This window comes from Centroberyx affinis, unplaced genomic scaffold (genome assembly GCF_046629955.1).
Source record: "Centroberyx affinis isolate AG114_WGS23_722 - 3 ecotype Tasmania unplaced genomic scaffold, CSIRO-AGI_Caff_v1 ptg000526l_1, whole genome shotgun sequence".
Classification (NCBI taxonomy): Eukaryota; Metazoa; Chordata; class Actinopteri; order Beryciformes; family Berycidae; genus Centroberyx; species Centroberyx affinis.
In genome coordinates this window covers 29630-49389 of record NW_027279175.1, presented here as the reverse complement: position 1 = coordinate 49389, position 19760 = coordinate 29630, and the positions used below count along the sequence as shown (strand labels likewise).

Below are 19760 nucleotides of genomic sequence, written 5' to 3'. Positions count from 1 at the left end.
ATTAGAAACAAGTGAAGCCATCTAAACCCAGTCACAGAACCTTTCACCTGCTGAAAGAAAAATCACCAAGTGGCTGGTTAAGGTGGATATTTTTTGCAGTGTGCTCCTCCTCCTCCTCCTCCTCCTCCTGCACCCCCTCCCCCGCCTCCTCAGGAGTATAAAGCCTTGGCTCGGTCGGTGTGTGTAGGTGAAACTCCAGCTGCCACAGTCCAGAGAACAGCAGCGAGCCGTCGTCTCTGCAAGCAGCTCAACGGATCTTACTCTATTTCTTTTTTCTACTTTTCTGCACCCAGACTGAACTGTTCCACACCGCAGCCCGTCTCATTTTTAGATTTAATTCTTTTTTTTTTCGGTTTTTATCCCGGAGCATTTTGTCATTGACTTCCTCTTCCTTGTGGAACCGTTTGGATTTATCAGTGTTTTGTGGATTTCCAGCTGGTCTGCCTGCTTGTGTCTGCAGACCGGACGCTCCGTGCCGACGCACCATGGCGCAGTTGATATTATCGAGTCTTTTACTGTTGATATCAGCGCAGATGGTGAGTAACACTTGCAGTACAATTACAGAAGTTAATGTCAGGATCGTGTGTTTTCATGTCGCAGCGGCTCGCGGCGGGTTTTGTTGAACATGGAGAGGTTTGGAGACGTGCGCGCTGCTCGTCCATGCGCTTTTACGCACGGCGCGCCGACCTCTTTCCCCTCCTCACTTCATTTCAGAACAATTTAAATCATATTTTGTTGAAACGGGACTAATTATTGATGCGTAACAACTGATCACAAATCAATAGTTTTCAGTGTTATCTGCAATAATATAACGAAGAACCATTCAATAACGATTCAATTCAGCTGAATTTATTGTTGAAACATATATAGATGCGTGCGGTGAACTTTGTGTGTGTGTTCAGCAAATACACATTTTCCTCTATCAGATTAACATTTAGAGTGCAGCATTTAAGTTTTTCCCCCCAAAACAGTGTCTGAAGCCTCTCTCTCTCTCTCTCCCTCTCTCTCTCTCCCTCTCTCTCTCTCTCCTAGGCCCGCTCCTCCGGGGTGTTTGAGCTGAAGATCGACTCCTTCAGCAGCGCCCGGTCCGTGTGTCAGTTCCAGACCCGGGACTGCCAGATCTTTTTCCGCGTGTGTCTCAAGCACTCGCAGGATGTCATCAGTCCCGAGCCGCCGTGCACCTACGGGACCGCGCTCACCGAGATCTTCGGCGCTGACACCAACTCCATCTCCGGGAGCGCGCCCATCAGGGTGCCTTTCCACTTCAAGTGGCCGGTAAGAGGCGAAGCGACAACCTGGAGGTTTATTTGGATTTGTGTTAACTAATATCTGCCTGTAATCTATATTTAATAATCTTCACTCACATTACCCATTTGGAACCTTTTTTTTTCTTTATAATTTATCTTTATATTCAGCCTACTCACGTTCTCTGGGTGGATCACTGTCATTTTAAAGGCTATGGTAAATGAGCAACATTTAAAGCATACATGTAGGCCTATTTCCCGCTCCACAGAATGAGACCTGCAGCCTAAATGACGGCCTGTAGTCACTGATCACATGTATGGGCCAACATTATGCACGGAGCCATTCTTACTTGATGGATTTGGTTAATTGGTTTATCCTTCTTACTTGCAGGGGACTTTCTCTCTGATCATTGAAGCCTGGAACGCGGAGTCTTCGGGGATCGAGTCCACAGGTAGGAAGCTCTGCACTCTGTCACTGCCTCGTAGCACCTCTGTCCCGTTGGACCAGAACTTAGCTTTATGGCACTTACTCTCGTTGTTCTCTCCTGACTAGAACCTTGCTTGTGTTGTATTAAAACTCTCATGTGTACGTCGCTTTGGATAAAAGCGTCTGCCAAATGGGAAATTGTAAGCTGCACTGCCGCTCTTCACCGCCAGGCGGCGACAGCAGCAGCACACACACACACACACACACACACACACACACACACACACACACACACACACACACACACTCACACACACACAATAAGAAAACCATGGAAACAGGCTAGATGTTCCTTCTGACACTGAAAATACATCATCATCAGTCATGCAGACGGTATAAAATGCAAAAATAATATATATATATATACATATATGCATATATACTATAATTGTATAATATTCTGGTGCAGAGTATTATATAAACAGTCATACAGCAGCTGGATACTAATGAACTAATTTTCACTTCTACCATACAATCAAATGAACTTCATATTTTTCACCAAGTTGTCAGCAAATCTGTAAGTCCTGATAGAAATATTAGATGTTATAGAGTATCACAGACACTTCAAAGACTATTATAGATACCATAGGTGATTAAAAAGTACCATAAAGTAGGATTAAATCACTATAAACTGATTATTTAATACCACACTTTAAGACACTAATAGGAACATAGGAATAAACTCACTATGGAGACACACTCTGAGTCCCTATAGTAACATTAGAGGGGGTTTACCCCCTCTTACCTTTTATAACAAATTTTTCAGAATTTCCCCAAACACCAGCCATGTCTCCTATAGTCTACAGGTGCAATATCCCTCCAGTGGAACTTCTCCCTTAGAATAAAGCCTCACCTCCCCTCAGCCACACACTGATATCCCTGAATTCAGACACATTTGGGATGAAACGCTCACCCGTCTCGCCCCTCCTTCCCCGCAGAGAACCAGAACAACCTGATCAGCCGGCTGGCGACGCGCCGCAGGCTGACGGTGGGCGAGGACTGGTCCCAGGACGTGCACTTCGGCGACCAGAGCGAGCTGCGGTACTCCTACCACGTGGTCTGCGACGAGCACTACCACGGCGAGGCCTGCTCCGCCTACTGCAGGCCCCGCGACGACACCTTCGGCCACTACACCTGCGACGAGGCCGGGGAGCGCCTCTGCCTGCCCGGCTGGAAGGGAGACTACTGCTCCGACCGTGAGTACCGACACCGACACCGACACCGACACCGACACCGACACCAACACCGGCTTCTTACCGCTCAACTCTGTCCCTGCCGTGCCCAGTGCTGAGGTTGTAGTGACTTACGGCACTGTGGCATGGTGTTGTTGCCTATGGTTACGCTGTGATATTCCTATAGGGGCTTACAGTGTGCTTTATCTCCTGTGTTGTTAATGTTCCTATAGGGATTTAGTTATTGTCAACAATACCCAGAACCGAATTTACAGTGAGTTTATGGCACTTTGAGTAATAGTCAGGTTTTTATAGGGGTAGAGATGGCTAGGGTTTGTCTAATTGGGTGATTTAGTGTTAGTTTTATCCTATTTAGTGCTTTCCATTGTTCTCTAGACAGTTAAAGTTATTTTATTGCTTTCATGTAAATTAAGTCATTGTATGGTTGTGAGTGTTACTGTTGTAGATGATATGGCATCTAGGTTACTGTTACCTTAATAAAGTAAAAATGAAAGGATATAAAATAGTAGTTAACACTGATATACAGTAGTATTCCCTCCTTTCTTTCCTCTCCCTCCTTTTTTATTGTAACGTTTCTTCAAATTGGGGGGGGGGGGGGGGTCAGAATAAAGAACAGGGCCCTTGGCGCTTCATTTTTTTTTTCCCAGCGGCCTTGAAATTGTTAAGTCAAGCAGTTGTCAACGCTTCCTTGGCCCTCGGCTGGGTCTTTGGAGGAAAAAAAAAAGACCTTACAGCTTCTGTCGCTTCCAATGTGTGTGAGTCGGGCGGCTCTGAGGTCTGCTGCTTTTGTTTTGCACTCAACAATGGGCCCCGCTCGGGCCCCGCTCCCCCCCACCCCGCCCCCACTCCCCCCGCTCGGCCCCCGGCCCGCCTGCTTTAACAGGGACACGCGCTGGAACTTAATGTGCGCTGCCTTGCGTGAAAAGAGACGGCATGTGTTGCTTTTGTTGTGCGGGCCAGCTGCTTCGTTTAGTACTTAACAAGTACTTGTAGGGGAGGTGTGTGTGTGAGAGAGAGAGAGAGAGAGAGAGAGAGAGAGAGAGAGAGAGAGGCCCTGAGAGGGGACGGGAGTTGTTTTGTGATGCGAACGAAGAACATGAGACACACACACACACACACACAGGAGGCACGCTCGTACTAATGTTCTCTACTTCTTCCTCCCCCTTTCTCCCTTTCTCTCTCTTCCTTTGACCTCCCTCCTCCCTCCCTCTCTTTCTCCTCCTCCCATCAGCCATCTGTGCAGCGGGGTGCAGCGATGAGCACGGTTACTGTGAGTCTCCTGGGGAGTGTGTGTGCCGGCTGGGCTGGCAGGGCGAGCTGTGTGACGAGTGTATGCGACACCCCGGCTGCCTGCACGGGACCTGCCAGCTGTCCTGGCAGTGCAACTGTAAGGAGGGATGGGGAGGACTCTTCTGCGACCAAGGTGGGTTCGACTCCCCAAACTGCCACTTAACCAGGTCCACTCTCCCTCCTGTCTAACGCCTTTGTCCACTGGTTCACGGTCAAATCCACCAGCCACTGTCAGTAACCCACCAGCCGAGTGGATGTTTTAGGACAGAATAGGATCTCTTTCATTAGTTAAGCAGCCAACTAGATGTTTGGAATAGAACAGGACTCCAGATGATGGCTGGTTACCTGTAGAGTGGACTAATTGACCTTTTAATTTACCAGTTTAATCCCAAAATTTTGTAATTTAGTCAACTCACAAATTGGTTAATGGCTTGGTTATTATTCTAGGGACCCACTGAGACCCTGTCAAGGCCCTCTGTGGGTCCCTGGACACCACGTTGAGAAACTCAGTGTCGATAATTCACTCACTAACTGGCTAAATAGCTAGCTAGTACTATCATCATTAGCTTGTTGGAGTTAGTTAACCAGGGAAATGTGACTTTAAAGAAGGCTATGTTCCTCTGCAACCAAGCTTAGTCAGCTAGCTAAATACCAAACTAACTAAATAACTATCAGATTAAGGTGAGTTGGCATTGTAATTGTGAAGAATAATGCAGATGCTCCCTCTGAAAACAGGGTGAAAATTGACTAACTGACTTAAATGAGTAAGTACCTGACTTGACTAGAAAGTCCTCTGGCTACTCACTAGCTCATTACTCAATTGTGTTCAATGTTCACAGGCTTGGTCCATAAAGGTGATGGTGTCTACCTGGTTTTATGTCTGTTATTTAAAAAAAAGAAGTATTACACTGTGCAAAGCATCCAAACCTCAAGACTTGTGCACGGAGATAGGCTCCGTAGGTTCAAGGCAGGTTGTCATAAAGTGGTGAAAGACTGACGCACAGCAGTAAGGAGGGCTGAGGAGCTCCTCTAGCAGGGAAGGGAAGGAAGAGAAAGGGAATGGCAGGTATGGTGGAGTTTAAGTGAGATTGTAAACCACAATACATTCATGGCTTTTGACTTGAATACTGGAGCAATGTCCAATTTGCTGATGTGGGCTGGAAGGTGGCAGTGAAGGAAGTGGGCCCTACAGATTAACACTCTGTTCCCAGCTAGTTTATTTTGAATAATGAATGACAAAGACTCCCGTATCCTGTGAGTGGAGGGTTGGAGTAGGTTTCCAGGGAGTGGTTATATTTGGGATGTATTGTGGAGCAAGGCCATTTAATGCTTTGAATGTTAGATGTAGGACATTGTAATCAGTTGTGCTGTTACTTTGAGCTGGAAGAATGGTAGCACTGATAGTTAGCACTGGTTTCCTGACCATAAAAGCTGTTGGTTTGAATTCTGTACAGGCTTTACAGACTAATTTCAGAAATGTCGGCTGATTAAAAAGTTGCTATCACCCATATTTTAACCCCTAAAATACAAGATTCTAGGTTATTTAGTTAGTTATTTCAGCTGATTTTATTGCAATGTAAAGTTGTGTATCATCCACATATGAGTGAATAAGAACATACAAGATAATGTTACCAAGGTGAAGCATGGTAGTGACAATAGTAGAGGGGCCAAAAGTAAACCTTGGAGAACACCAAAATGAACTGTCATCATTGACAATTTACTAGTTGTTTAGGCCTTTATGTTCAAGGTGTAACTTTGGAACTTAACTTTTACGCAAAAACTTGATTATGAATGTAACCCCCAACTGAACCCTAACCTTGACCTCACTGGAGACCTTATGGCAAATCCTAACCTCAGTGTCGCAATTCTTTTGATTAGTAGATTCCTCAGTAGTCATGTTTTGTCCCGTAAGAAACTGTACACAATTTCAGCTCTTGTCAGAATGTTGGTTTGTTCATCATGTTGCGATAAACACAGATCATCATTTTCAGAGCCATCTGTCTGGAGAGAGCTATGCTATTGAGGCTGCAATAATTTCTATTGCTTCCTAAAAAAAAGTTAGTTTTGCTTTCAAATCACAAAGGGCCTTCAAGAGGTCCAGAACCATCAATGCCACAACTTTTACTTTACCTCATTAGCATTGTTTTTATTGCTTGAGCATGTTCTCTTCTTCCTCTTGTTGTAATTGACATTGTTTTGCGTTGTTGTCATTAAAACCCAAACCTAACATTGTTCTTATTTGTCATGTTGATTTTTCTTCCAGATCTGAACTACTGTACCAACCACAAGCCTTGCCAGAATGATGCCACATGTACCAACACAGGCCAGGGCAGCTACACCTGCACCTGTCGGCCCGGATACAGCGGCAATAACTGTGAGATCGAGACCAACGAGTGCGACAGCAACCCCTGCAAGAACGGAGGCAGCTGCAATGTAAGTCATCCCTAATACACAGGATCTGGTCTTCCATGATGTAGGGTGAGCAATTAGGTTGTCAAATGGGCAGTCGTCAACTTCCATCACAGATGTTTCATTGAGTGTAGCCCACAACACCTCCAGAGGGCTCGAGTAAATTCCAGTCCGACAGTTAGAGTGACTCACAAAGAGGGCAACGGTAGAATACACTTCAGTGGTAGAATACACTTCAATGGTAGAATACACTTCAATGGTAGAATACGCTTCAATTCCTGCTACGGTCAGAGCCAAAGCGCCTTGATAATATTCCTGTGATAACAGAAGTGGTTGGAAAATAAAAGGTGATTTGAGGGGAGCTGTGCCCTGACAAGTCTGCAATTTAATCCTATCCTATCCTGACCTGCTCAGCAGATTAGCTAAAACATGATCCATATCACAACACCCACTTTACTGTTGTCTTTCATATCAACAATGACTGCAGCTTCCTCCTGTGGTGAGCCTCACCCAGCCACAAACCTACAAGTTCTGTGATTGGTGGAAATTCTCCTTAATTCTCTCAAATTCTCTCTAAATTCTATTTAACTATCCATAATGACCCCTGTCTTCAGCAGTTCTTTCACTGATTATTTTGCTGCAGAATGAAAGAGACACATTTTCAGGTTTTGTTATCGACAAAACCCTTCTGGATCCCACACTGACCCTTCACTAATCGTCACCTGGTTTCCTCCTCTCCCTCCTCCAGGACTTGGAGAACGACTATTCGTGTACGTGTCCTCAGGGCTTCTATGGGAAGAATTGTGAGATCAGTGCCATGACCTGCGCCGACGGTCCGTGTTTTAACGGCGGCACCTGCGTTGAGAGGAGCACCGGCGGCTACACCTGCCGATGCCCGACCGGCTACATGGGCTCCAACTGCGAGAAGAAGATTGACAGATGCAGCAGCGACCCCTGTGCTAACGGTATTAACCAATTCTAACATATATTCAACCCCACAATGTTCGTATTATTATCTACTTTGAGCATCACCACCCTGCATTTCTAAGAGGAAAGCAATCTTTTTTTTATTCATAAGGCTGTGACTAAGCTAGCCAGCATGTTAAGCTACCTAACCTCTGCTGGCTGCCTCTGTTTTGCATGGGTAGCTATCAGCTACATAACTAACTTCATAACTGACTTCATTTGATGGCACTAAGAAACCAGGTGATACTGATACTGATACAGAGCTGCCGTCTCATGGCTCTATCCACTATAACACAAATTTAACAACTTTACACTGAATTGCGTCCAAAACTAATATAGGGAGAAGAGACCAGATTTTACTTTTTTTACACCCATCAAAACTGGTGAAAATTCCCTGGTTTTGTTATGTAACTCAAAAATATGGTAAATAAATAAAATCTAAATCTTTGTTAATGTGGACCGAGTCCAATCTTTTAACTTTGCATGAGTACAAGAACAGAAATGACATGTCAGAGGGCATTATGGGAAGACACCAAGTCCAGCTGTCCACACAAAACAGGTCCGTCGTTGCTTGGCATTTAATCGGTTTATGTCTTAGGCCAAAATTTACCCTTCCTCCGTCCCAGTGAGAATTTTTTTTAATTCACCTAGGAATAATCTTTTACTTTCTTGTGATATTACAGCTCTGTGGGCCATTTTGTGGCAGCCATCTTGTGCTCCTCCCAATAAGCATTGATTTGATTCATTTGAGGTTTCAAAATGGTACAAATAGAAGGAATGGAATGATGGAAATAGATGGAATATATGCCATTTGGTGGAGGCTGTCATCCAAAGCACAGGAGTGTGATTTGATGGAGTTTATTTTTACCCTCAGGATTTCTGATTTTCGTAGATTAAATTCCTAAAATGAATTTAGACATGTTTCAGGACAGTCCTGCCAGTACTTGCAAAACAGATGAATTTTTTCCTAGTGCCAAAAACATCAGTCAAGCCTCCGATTTGTGAGGGCAACAACACGTTCAAACAACAAGTCCTGGAGCTGCTCCATTGATGGTGAATGATAGGACTGAACAATAAGACTCTGATGGCACCCGGTGATTTTCCAGGGATGTGGACGACATCCTCAAACATTCAATGAGTTCACAAAATCTGTCTGTTAAACTCTAACTAGGCCAGAGTTGGTCATATTCACATGTATGGATTATACTGTCCAAGGTCATAGAAATAAGACATTTGAATTGTATTTCAGGGTGGATTTTCCTACGGGTAATTCTAGCTAAAGTTAAGGTTCCTATTGGGGCGAATGGTAGGAACCAAGAGGAACCACTGATTTAAGGTCAGGCAAATCAAACAGCCTTGGATTAAGATTAGAGGAAAGATTATGTCACTGTTAGACATGTGGTTGTTAGAAACAAATTTACTCAAATTACTGAAAGAGAACTTGTCCAATTGTCCAATCTAGTTTTGGGCTGGTGGGAGAAGTTGTAATGTGTTTACACAAAAATGTGTATGGGAATGCATTTTAGACCTATGCAATACGTGAATGCATTTCTGCAACACTTGTCTTTTTCCTTTTCTTCGAATAGTTATGCACGCATCAGTGAATGTTTATAAATATCATTCAACTGACTTATATCTTAGCTTCAGAACAACTTGTTAGCTTAACTGCAGAAAGTGCTGGACAAAGGTGAAGACTTGCCAAGCAGGTCTAGTTGCCGGACTTTTTCATACGACCTCCACTAGCCCACACTCGTGGGCTAGTGGGAATGTCCATAGTTGATTGGAGACCTGATCTAAAGAGACCAGAGTCTAAACAGTATGAAAAACTGCAGGTTTAAGTTCCAACAGAACTTCAGATGTTAACTGAGACTTTCCACCAGTGTTGTGCATGTTGGACTGTGGTATACCTGATCATTCATTGACAACACCACAAAGAAACACCCAATATGTGCATGTGCTGTGTACATTTCCAGAGTTATAAGCCTTTTGTCATTTTAGGCTGTAAGTCCGTCTGTTTCTGGACAGATCAAGTGGTTTTCCCAACACTGAACCAGAACCGTCAGCCTTGTTCATTGGTCTTAAAGACGAACTGCACAGAGTGTGTTCGCAACTGGGGATCAAAGAGTTTTTGAAACGTTTTTGGGCTCAAAGTGGTCTGTTGAGGAGCACATTTGCATTTGGATTGCATTTGGAGCACAACTTGATTTGGATTCATTTACAAAATTGAAACTCACCAATATTAGCTTGCACAACTGAGGAGAAAAAACTTTGTGTTCAAAATATAGGGAACACCTTCCCAGTATTGAGTTGCACTCACTTTAACACTCACAAACTTGTGATTCCCAGTGCTTTCCACTGGTAGTTAGCTGGTAGTGGATCCCAACTCTGATTAGCTGGATCCATCTCATGCCACAGGCAGAAAGGCTGTAGCTCATTGGTCCAGATGTTCAGATGTCCTGAGGCATTCAAACGTTTCACCAGTGTTTCTCAGAGGTGGCAGTATCTGCACCATGAAAACACACCGCCGCCACACCGCCAACATCGGCAGCTTCAACGCTCAGAGTGCAGCATGAGGGAAGTGTACTGTAAAGTGTTTTTTGCACGCTGTAACACCCCACACCTCTCAAGGAGCAACCACCTCTGGACTCTCAGTTGATCGGTAGTCTGTTTGTGTCACACCAGTCGTTTCAGCTGTTTGCCGCTGGCGTGTGGCGGGCTGGGCGTCCTTCAGGTGCCGGCCTGATCTCGTTACACACAGGAAGCTGGTGAAGGTTAAAAGCCCAGCCGGCAGCCGCAGCTCTTGGCCCGCTCGCTCCGTCCCGCCTGCTGCCTGTTACCGAACCGTCTGAAATCCTTCGTCTTGCCCTTTCACCCCGCCGCAAAAACCCTTAAACCCTCCCTTCATCTACTCAGACTGAAGTGGATTTAATAGGTGTAAGAGATCACAGCTTTCTCCTGGATTAGCCTGGTCAGACTATTTATAGATGGAGCATTCTTAATATTTTAAACTTCAGCATAGCAAAACAGAGCAAGCAGGCTGGTTACTGGAATATGGATTTCAACGCATAAACGGTTCATAAGTGATCCTGATCCTTGGTAATCATGAATTCATCATTGTGAGCAGAGCTGCATTCATCACCCTTCACTGTGTGATATTATGCAAATATCATCAAATTCTTAAAAACTGTCTATACCTCTACTGGAATCGACATTATCACCAAATTAACATTTCCCCAATTACCTTGTTTACCATAAAAAAAGGTGAGAATGGAATTAAGGAAAAATCAAGTTCAGGGAGTCTTGTTTAAGTGTTTTGATAATGTGTTGGAGGAAATTTCTGGTGTTATTGAAGCGATTTTTCCAGATTTCAGTCGTTTCTCCAAAACTTTTGACCCTCTGAGGTTGCTGTGCGTTACATAGTGTGTCATCATCTGCAGTGACAGACAGCCAGCTCAGCTCAGCTCAGAGCCATGATCAATACAAACTAATCAGTGTCCATTTCTCTGGATCAATTTAATATGAGTAGCGTTCAAATCAAAACAATAAACTGTACCAATATTACTTTTGTTAATGACAGCTATGAATTGATTTGTTCTAACAAAAGTGTCACATGACTTTTATTAAAGGGCATTACTCCAAATTTAACATTACTTTTAAAATGTAACAGAGTACAGATTACTGATTACCTGCAGAAAATTGTAACTTAATCCATCAGGTTAACCAAATTTAGTTAACAAATTACTCTCAGCTACTTTTGGATTATGAAATTAAATTGTTTTATCAGTGATAAAATTCACTACAATACAGGCAGGAGTCATTTCTATAAAGTTATGTAAAGGCCGGTAAATGTGTGTATCATCACATCAAATGTTATTCTCCCATATCTCCAAGTAGCTTTAAATGTTGTTATGATGGTGTGATACCTGTGTGTGTGTGTGTGTGTGTGTGTGTGTTGATGTCAGACAGGGATGTCAGACAGGAGTTGATAAGACTTGCACAGTGGCTCCTTCGTGACAATCCAAGAGTTGATTTGCACTCTCTCTCTTACACACACACACACACACACACACACACACATTCCTCATTGTTTCTGTTGTAAACAAGGATGTTTTTAGCAGAAGCTCTGGAAACACCTCCCTCCCCTCTTCTCTCTCTCCATTCTCTAGTCTCTTTCTTCTTCTTCTCTCTCTCTCTCTCTCTCTCTCTCTCTCTCTCTCTCTCTCTCTCTCTCTCTCTCCTCTGGTAACTGGTTTGGTAGTGGACTGTGGAATGCGTCCTGATAGAGCTGTCAGCGTCGGAGCTGCTGCGGCCCTCTGCCAAAACAAACCGACAGCACCGTGTTTACAAGACCGACCGTTTTGCCCCTCGCACCCCCCCCCCCCCCACCCTAAACCACTCGCTCCCGTTTAGTGCTTCTGCAACTTTCTGATGCAGCCGAAGCGGGGAAGTATTGTTGTTCAGTAAACGGTAAATGGACCGAACAGAAAAAAAAAACGTGTCAGGATGAGGTAGAGCTGGATGGAAAAACCAGCCAGTGTTTTAACGGGGGTTTTATTAGAGAAATGAGAGGAAGAGGCAGATGTGAAGAAAAGCAGAGGAGAGAACAGAGTAGAAACAGTCAGCCTGCAGTGTATTTCAGGGTGTTTCGGTGTGTTTCAGGGTGTTTCAGGGTGTTTCAGGGTGTTTCAGGGTGTTTCGGTGTGTTTCAGGGTGTTTCAGGGTGTTTCGGTGTGTTTCAGGGTGTTTCAGGGTGTTTCGGTCACCTGAACATTTCACGGGTCAGGACTTTTTATTCTGAGGAGTCAGCAAAGTCGAGCCGTAGTCTTTTCATTAGAGCAGACAGCTAATCGGTGTGAGGAGGCTCAGCAGAGAGAAGCGGCACCAGCAAACACAAACTTATCGTTTTATATGAGAGCACACACACACACACACACACACACACACACACACACACACACACACAAAGCATAAAGACACAGTTATCGCTCGCCTGCTGAGCGGACTTGTGTCTGCGTTCCCAGTACAGCCTGGCCTCCCTGAGGTCCTCATTAACGTGTGGGAACCGTCGACTGCTTATCTGCAGTCTATCTCATTCCTGACTCTCAGTGAGTGTGTACGAGGAAGAAAGAGTGTGTGTGTGTGTGTGTGTGTGTGTGTGTGTGTGTGTGTGTGTGAGCTGCTGTTGGTTTTCTGTGTTGCAACACTTCAGCTCATCACAGCCAAATATGGAGGCGGTTCTCCTGCAGCTCAGCCTGTCCTGCTCTGTCCTGCAACTCCACTGTTCCCCTTTATTCTTTCTTTAGTCCTGTCTTTCCTCCTTCCTTTGTCCTTTCCTTTTTATTCTCCTTTGTTTATTCTTTCCTCGCCTTTCCTCTTAATTCTTCTTTCTTTATTCTTGCCTTTCCCTCCCTCTCCTCTCCTCTTCCAGTGTATCTCAGACAGGTGGCAGAGTGTCAATCTCTGGTGCCAAAGCAAACGGCCTTCAATAATCTAAACTAAACAAGGAGAACAATAACAAAGAGTTAATGAATCAATGACTCAATGTTATTTTTTTTCATTGGTGACTATTTGTAGTTCTATTTGTAGGTCCTTCCTCCTCTCCTCTCTTTCCTCCTCTCCTCTCCTTCTTCCTCCTCTCCTCCTCTCCTCTCCTCTCCTCCTCTCCTTCCTCCTCCTCTCTCTGCAGTGTTTTCCAGCAGTTTCTAGGGAAACTAAACTTGCATCTAATGAGTGTTTTTTTTTACGGCGAGCGGCGCGGTGCAGACGTGTCACATGACCTCCTGTCTGGATGTTTCACACGTGTTTCTCTGTACGCTGCATCTGGTTTTAACAAACTAAATGACTACTCTTCCTCTCCAGATGGACATCTTGTTCTTTTGGTTGTTTCACTGTAATTTTTACTCAACTAAACAACCAGACGGTGTTTGCATTGGACAATATGTTGTTGTTCTGAGTTTTTGCTCAGCAACAGAAAACTTCTTCCTGTCTCCCCCCCCCTTCTCCATCCCTCTCTCTGCATGGCCAGTGTCTCTCTTGCTTTTTGGTGTTGAATTAGAATTTTTATCCAACTAAATGAAACCTCCCCTCCCTCCCATTTGTGTATACAGTATATCTTCTTATTTATCAACAAACTTAACAGAAGCTTTACACAACTTCTGTCCCTCGGTATATTTTTGTTTTTGTTTTTTGTTTGATTCATATTTCCACTCAACTAAATCTAACCTCCTCCTCCTCTCTCTCTCTCTCTCTCTCTCCCTCTCTATCTCTCTCTCTCTCTCTCCAGGCGGTCAGTGTTTGGACCTCGGTCAGGGGTTCATGTGTCGGTGTCGCCCGGGTTTCACCGGCTCCCGCTGCGAGACAAACATCGACGACTGCGCCCGCAACCCCTGCCGCAACGCCGGCACCTGCGTGGACGGCGTGAACGACTTCACGTGCACGTGCACGCTGGGCTTCACCAGCAAGGACTGCTCCGTGCGCGCCGACGCCTGCTCTCTGTTCCCGTGCGACAACGGCGGCACGTGTTACACCCACTTCACCGGGCCGGTGTGCCAGTGTCCGTCGGGCTTCATGGGCGCACGCTGCGAGTACCCCGTCAAGGCCGTCGTCAAGGCCACCAAGCCGCCCAAGACGGGGAAACCGGCGAAGGACGACGGCTTCCCCGCCGCGCTGGCCGTCTCCTTCGCCCTGGGCCTGGTCACGCTCACCCTGCTGGTTTGCGCCGCCATCTTCGTCCTGCGGCAGCTCCGCCGCGGCAGGCGGCTGTCGGCCGCCGCCGCCTCGGTGAAGAACGACCTGGAGACGGTGAACAACCGCAACGCGGTGATCGGCGGGGGCGGAGCCAACAACGGGAGCTTACCGGGAGCCACGCTGGGCAGCCTGAGGGAGAAGGAGGCTTTCCTCATTCCCGGAGGACAGTTTAAAGTGTCCAATAAGGACGCGGCGCTGGCGGAGAAGGGCGGGGACAAGATGGCCATGTATAAAAACAAAATGGCCGACTACAACCTGGCGAAAGAGGAGGACCGCCTGGCAAAGAACAAGTTTGACCTGTAAGGAACTGATAATCATTTCACTGCTCTCTGTCTGCTTCATTCTCTTTCTCTTTCTTTGTTTGTTCCTCTGAAGTCTTGTTCTGATCCGCCAGTCTGTTGGCTCCGCCCCCTGCCTGCCCTTTCTCTGCAGACCAGTTTTTGTTCTCTGCATCGCTGGGGGAGACAAGTTAGATCTTGTCTCTATTGCCTATCTGTCATCTGTTACCTGCATGCACACACACACACACACACACACACACACACACACACACACACACACACACACAGGTTATTTCTTTCAAAAACCCTGCTGTTGCTGCTCAGACCAACCCTAACAACACCTCATCTCTCTCTCTCTCTATCTCTCTCTCTCTCTCTCTCTCTCTCTCTCTCTCTCCCCACAACAGTAAGAAGTGCGACTCGTCCATCATGGTGCCTCCTCTCAGTTTCCCAAAGGACAGTCTGTACCACCCAGTGTTCATCATCCCAGAGCAGATGGAGCAGTGTGTGTTCGCTACTGAGGTGAGGACCCCCCACCCCCCACCCCCCACCCCACACACACAAATGTTTCCCATTTACCAAATATTTGAGACATTTAAATGTGCGACGCCGGTCCCTCGCCCCCCAGCAGCTCCAACTGTGACAGCAGAATGTGTTGCTTTATGATGTGTTGCTCAGGTTGTTGGTATTTACGAGGCGAGCACCAGTCAGCTCAGCATATCACACAGCTAACCAGGCAGCACTCGCTTAATTAGCGCTTTGTTTTCTGGGGGGAAAATAAGGCGGTTCTCCCGGCGTTTCATATCCCTGTAAGACTCCAGCTGTGAGGACAGATTGGCTCTAATGAGCTCTGTAAAAATCCTCTTCTCTTTACGACGGGCTTACCTTGTTTTTGGCCGGTTACATTCATGGTTTACACTTTACAGTGGGATTAGCCACAGTCTGTAGTGTTAAAATGATGTTTGTACATTAGACTGTCCCGTCCTCACAGGTGTAGGGGCTCGTCAGGACTGTAGGGAGCTTAACTGTTTGCCTGGGATCACACCGGGGGCAATGCGTCTAAATGTTCATTTTAACATGAGTAATGTTGACACCAGGGCAATGTTGGCACCAGTTGGAAACATGATACGATTCATTTGGTCCAAGAAACAACAACTCGCTACTGACTGTAGCTCATGAAAGTGATGAATGAAAAGAAAATGTAAAATCCGTCACAACAGCAATTGACTTGAATTATTGAAAGGCTGACCAGTCGGTTGCAGTCGTTGGGTTGGTGACAGCCGGTGAAAATCATTTTCACCTTTGCTTTGGTCGGTGTTAAATTTCAAATGAAAATTGGGAGCCAGTTTTTCTCTCATTCATCACTGCCATAGCTTGAAAGTACAGCTGAAAATTTAAATGAAAGTTAGTTAAAGGGTTTTCAACATTTGGGTCCCATGTCATTTATGGCACGACAGACATTTTGTGCCGATTGGTGATGCCATAGGCTTTCAGTGTGTGTGAAAATGCACTTAATCTGAAAATCAAAGTAATTTGATGAAAATGCTGTGCTAACCTGTCAATTCTTTCTTAAAAGTTGTCCCACTAAGCTCTAACCCTAACCCTCTGAGAAAAAGCTCTGCCATCCAGCACAGTGGAACAACTTTTAAGAAAAAACTGACATTGCTGAAATTTGGCAATATCTCTGGTGTTAAAAGTACATGGAAAAGCAGTGATAGAGATTAATCGGCACAAAATGGCTACATAACAGCAAAGCCAGAGTCTGAATCACTATGAAATTTTAAAAAGTAGGAATGACTAGGGATTTATCTAGTCACTAAAACTTTACACATTTCTCCCACAAAATCAGCTAATGTTTGTTTGCTATGATCAAATAATTGAATAGATAAACATCTCCGTCAACATTCAGCTAGCACAAAAACTCACAAACTGATATGTTTAAACAAACAAACAAACAAAAATTGATGAACTGGATGTAATGGATCCAACCTTACTGAGGAATCTGAAATAGTTTTGTATGCTGCTCTTCATCTCAAGGTCTTTTCTAGTGCAATAGCTGTGGTGAGGAATCATCAGTTGATGTATTTAGCACTTATGGGCAACATTAGCAAAATTGTTTGGGGTCCATTTAGGGTCACATTTCTGATTTGATTTTGGGGGTTTTCAAATCTATCTGTTCTTTTTTATCCAAGTTCCTGTTTCCATGAATCTCCTGCCTTTTTTATGTATCATCCTGACTGCATTCTTTAATTTGACCAAGAACACGTAATCACGTACGCTGATGACTAACTGCTGCATCTCTCTGTCTCTTCCTCAGGTATAACCTCCTGAGTCTGAGAGCAGCGGAGGAGGAGGAGATGCCTCGCTCTCCGCAAGGCCTCCTGCTGAAGGCCTGACCCGTTTACAGCCTGTCTTCCCAGAGGATCTATTCTACCCACAAATATTATTTAATATTTATTACTGCTGCTCAGTGGAGAGAAACAAGACAAGGACTTGGTTGTTGTTTTTATTCTTTTTTTGCTTTCAATATTGACAATGTTCTGATGACAATGACTCTGAAAAGGAAAGGAGGGATGGAAAGAGGAGAGAAAAGAGGAAAGACCGAATGTCCGGCATCATTTGCACTATTTATCTATATTTTTCTTAAATCTTAATATAATTTTGCTATCTTTATATCTGACTTTTCTTTGGATCAAACATGAAAGAGAGGAACTAAGGGGAGGATTTTTCCAACCAATCAGAAAGACTGGTGCCTTAGTGACACTCCCTAATCGTCAGAGCGACCGCGTCCTTTACAATCCCATAATAAGCTGTCAATCAACCCACCAGAGGACCTGCTCACAAGACAGGGAGACGAGGAAGCACCGGTGTCATGACCATTTTTTTGATTTTTGGTTCATAATTTTCCTGGAAAACATCCTGAACTATTCCTCAAATTTAAAAAAAAAAAAAAAAAAAAAGATTTTACTGTTTTTTCTTTTTCTGGCGGAAAACTACTACTACAGTATGTCAGTGGATAACTGACAGGTGGATGACTTGATATCATAGACGCTCACTCCGTCTGTTTTATTGTGGTTTCTGTGGAAGTGAATCACGTGGTGGCCTGTTGACACAGAGCACCGTCCGCCTTACAATCACCGTCCAACCCCACAGACTCTGAAGTGCCTCATCTGAAACCTGCCTGGACTCTTTAAGCCAGTGAGCAATGTGTTCACATTCAGCAAGAGGGAAGTTTGTTTCCCTGGTAATTTCCTCTGGAAGTTTGGAGTTCGGAGGCGGTCCAGAGGTTAAATGTCTCTTACTCTGTAATTTTCCCCAACATTCATCCTTAACAAGGGGAAGATGTTTCATAAATTGTGTTAACGGGAGGTTTATCCACCTTAGATCCTCGGTGACATCACCGCCCCCCCCCACATCCACATCCCCCATGCATCTGTATTGGAAACAGTCCATCTCTGATAGCGATGTGTGTTCAACATCTGTGTCGTTCTAATCCCAGTCTAAACAAGGCTCAGATGAATCAGGGACGGTTATGAGTCACCTGGCAGCAGTCGGCCGTTTCCCCCGTTCGCCTCATAAATAGATGATCTGCTCACAAAACACCTTTGGAATTTTGATTTCCAGTTGTAAAAAAAAGTGTTTTGTTGTCAGTTGGTGGATGGGGGCGTTTCAGGAACCCAGCGCTGTTGGAGCAATCTGATGCGATGAAAAAACCCCCCAAAAAAAACAGTTTTTCCATGTGTCTTCCTGTGTGCCTGCACCTCTTCTTCTTCCACTGCTGTAGACCAATTTGAGGAATATATTTTTCTACAAATCAAAAGCAAAAAAAAATTCACACCGCAAAGTCTTAACAGAACCAGATAGATGTTTTTTTTTTCCTGTCGCTGCCTTTATGAACAGCTGGCAGCATAGCAAACAAACACAAAAAAAAAAAAAAACTCATGTCTCTCATGTTGTACTGGAACATTCCCAAGACTCAACCTGAAGCTTCCAGCTGTGTAGAAACTTTTCTGCTCTGCTGTTTGAGTCTGAGCCGTATCAAAGCACCGCTCTGACTGGTGTTTCATTCAAAAAAGAAAGAAAAAAAAACCTTTTCTCCAACAGTGAAGGACTCCAAAGAGAAGATTTTATATTTTTGGCTCCTTTTTTTTTTTACTAATCCATTTGATACCAAAAATATTTGTTGTCCTTCTGTAGTTATGTGTTTGTTCTATCTTCGTCTGTTAATTTAAGAAAACAATGCAATGTGTACATAGCCTCAAGGAGATAGTCTTCCTATTTAATTTCCCCTTGTGAATAATTTTGTATTTATGAAAGAGAATTGTATATATGTCTATGTTAATGTGCCTAATGTCTCAAAATCAAAAAATATATTTTTTCATAAATAAATTAGAAAATCACATCGATCTCACTGTGTTGTTTTGCATTCCTTGGTGGGGGGTTGGGGAGGCTTTGTGTGTGTGTGTGTGTGTGTGTGTGTGTGAGTGAGTGTGTTATGTGTATGTACGTGTGTGCGTGTGTGTACATATGCTCATGTAAGCTTGCATGTGTGTGTGTGCATGCCTGCCTGTGTGTGTCGTGTGTATGTGTGCATATGTAAGCCTGAATTTGTGTGTGTGTGTGTGTGTGTGTGTGTGTGTGTGTGTAAGCATATGGGGGGTGTATCCATGCCTGTGGGCGTGCGTGTCTGCCTTTATGTGTGTGTGTGTGTGTGTGTGTGTGTGTGTGTGCCTCTCTCTCTCTTTGTGGTGGACATTTGTGATGTTTATGCTAAGTAGATGTATATGAGGCTCCAGAGTGTGTGTGTGTGTGTGTGTGTGTGTGTGTGTGTGTGTGTGTGTGTGTGTGTGGGGCCCCTCACAGCGCCCTGCTGGGCCTCACTGACACAAAGATGCTGTGAATCGTTTTCAACTGTCAGAAAATCCCTTCTGTCTCTTCGCTGTTACTCCTCTTCTGTCAGAAGCGCCTTGAAAACAGGAAGAGCGGCCATATTTTATATATTTTTTTATATGTTTACGTATACAGCCTACATTATAGATGGCACGGGGGAACAGGGCTGGGTATATTTTGAAATTTTCCGGCACCAGTACCGGTTCTGGTACCTTGATTTTGATACCGGTGCCAAATCAGTACTGTTTTCAGT

General features: G+C 44.6%; 1 protein-coding gene across 1 annotated transcript; it reads left to right on the top strand.

Annotated features, from left to right (window-relative positions):
• Nucleotides 1-210: 210 nt before the first annotated feature.
• On the top strand, nucleotides 211-19013 carry dlc (deltaC). Its single transcript, XM_071517844.1, has 10 exons — nucleotides 211-536; nucleotides 1033-1275; nucleotides 1636-1696; nucleotides 2670-2927; nucleotides 4156-4347; nucleotides 6478-6647; nucleotides 7372-7588; nucleotides 13873-14635; nucleotides 15025-15139; nucleotides 16935-19013. Exons 1-10 carry the CDS (start codon nucleotides 486-488, stop codon nucleotides 16938-16940), a joined length of 2076 nt encoding a protein of 691 aa, XP_071373945.1. The 5' UTR covers nucleotides 211-485; the 3' UTR covers nucleotides 16941-19013.
• Nucleotides 19014-19760: the final 747 nt, after the last annotated feature.

What these genes read in the sequence shown, in the direction of transcription:
- dlc (XM_071517844.1), top strand. Translation starts at nt 486, where the DNA reads ATGGCGCAGTTGATATTATCGAGTCTTTTACTGTTGATATCAGCGCAG. An exon ending in GGGAGACTACTGCTCCGACC is followed by an intron (nt 2,928 to 4,155) that starts GTGAGTACCGAC and finishes TCCTCCCATCAG; the next exon opens with CCATCTGTGCAGCGGGGTGC. An exon ending in CAGCGACCCCTGTGCTAACG is followed by an intron (nt 7,589 to 13,872) that starts GTATTAACCAAT and finishes CTCTCTCTCCAG; the next exon opens with GCGGTCAGTGTTTGGACCTC.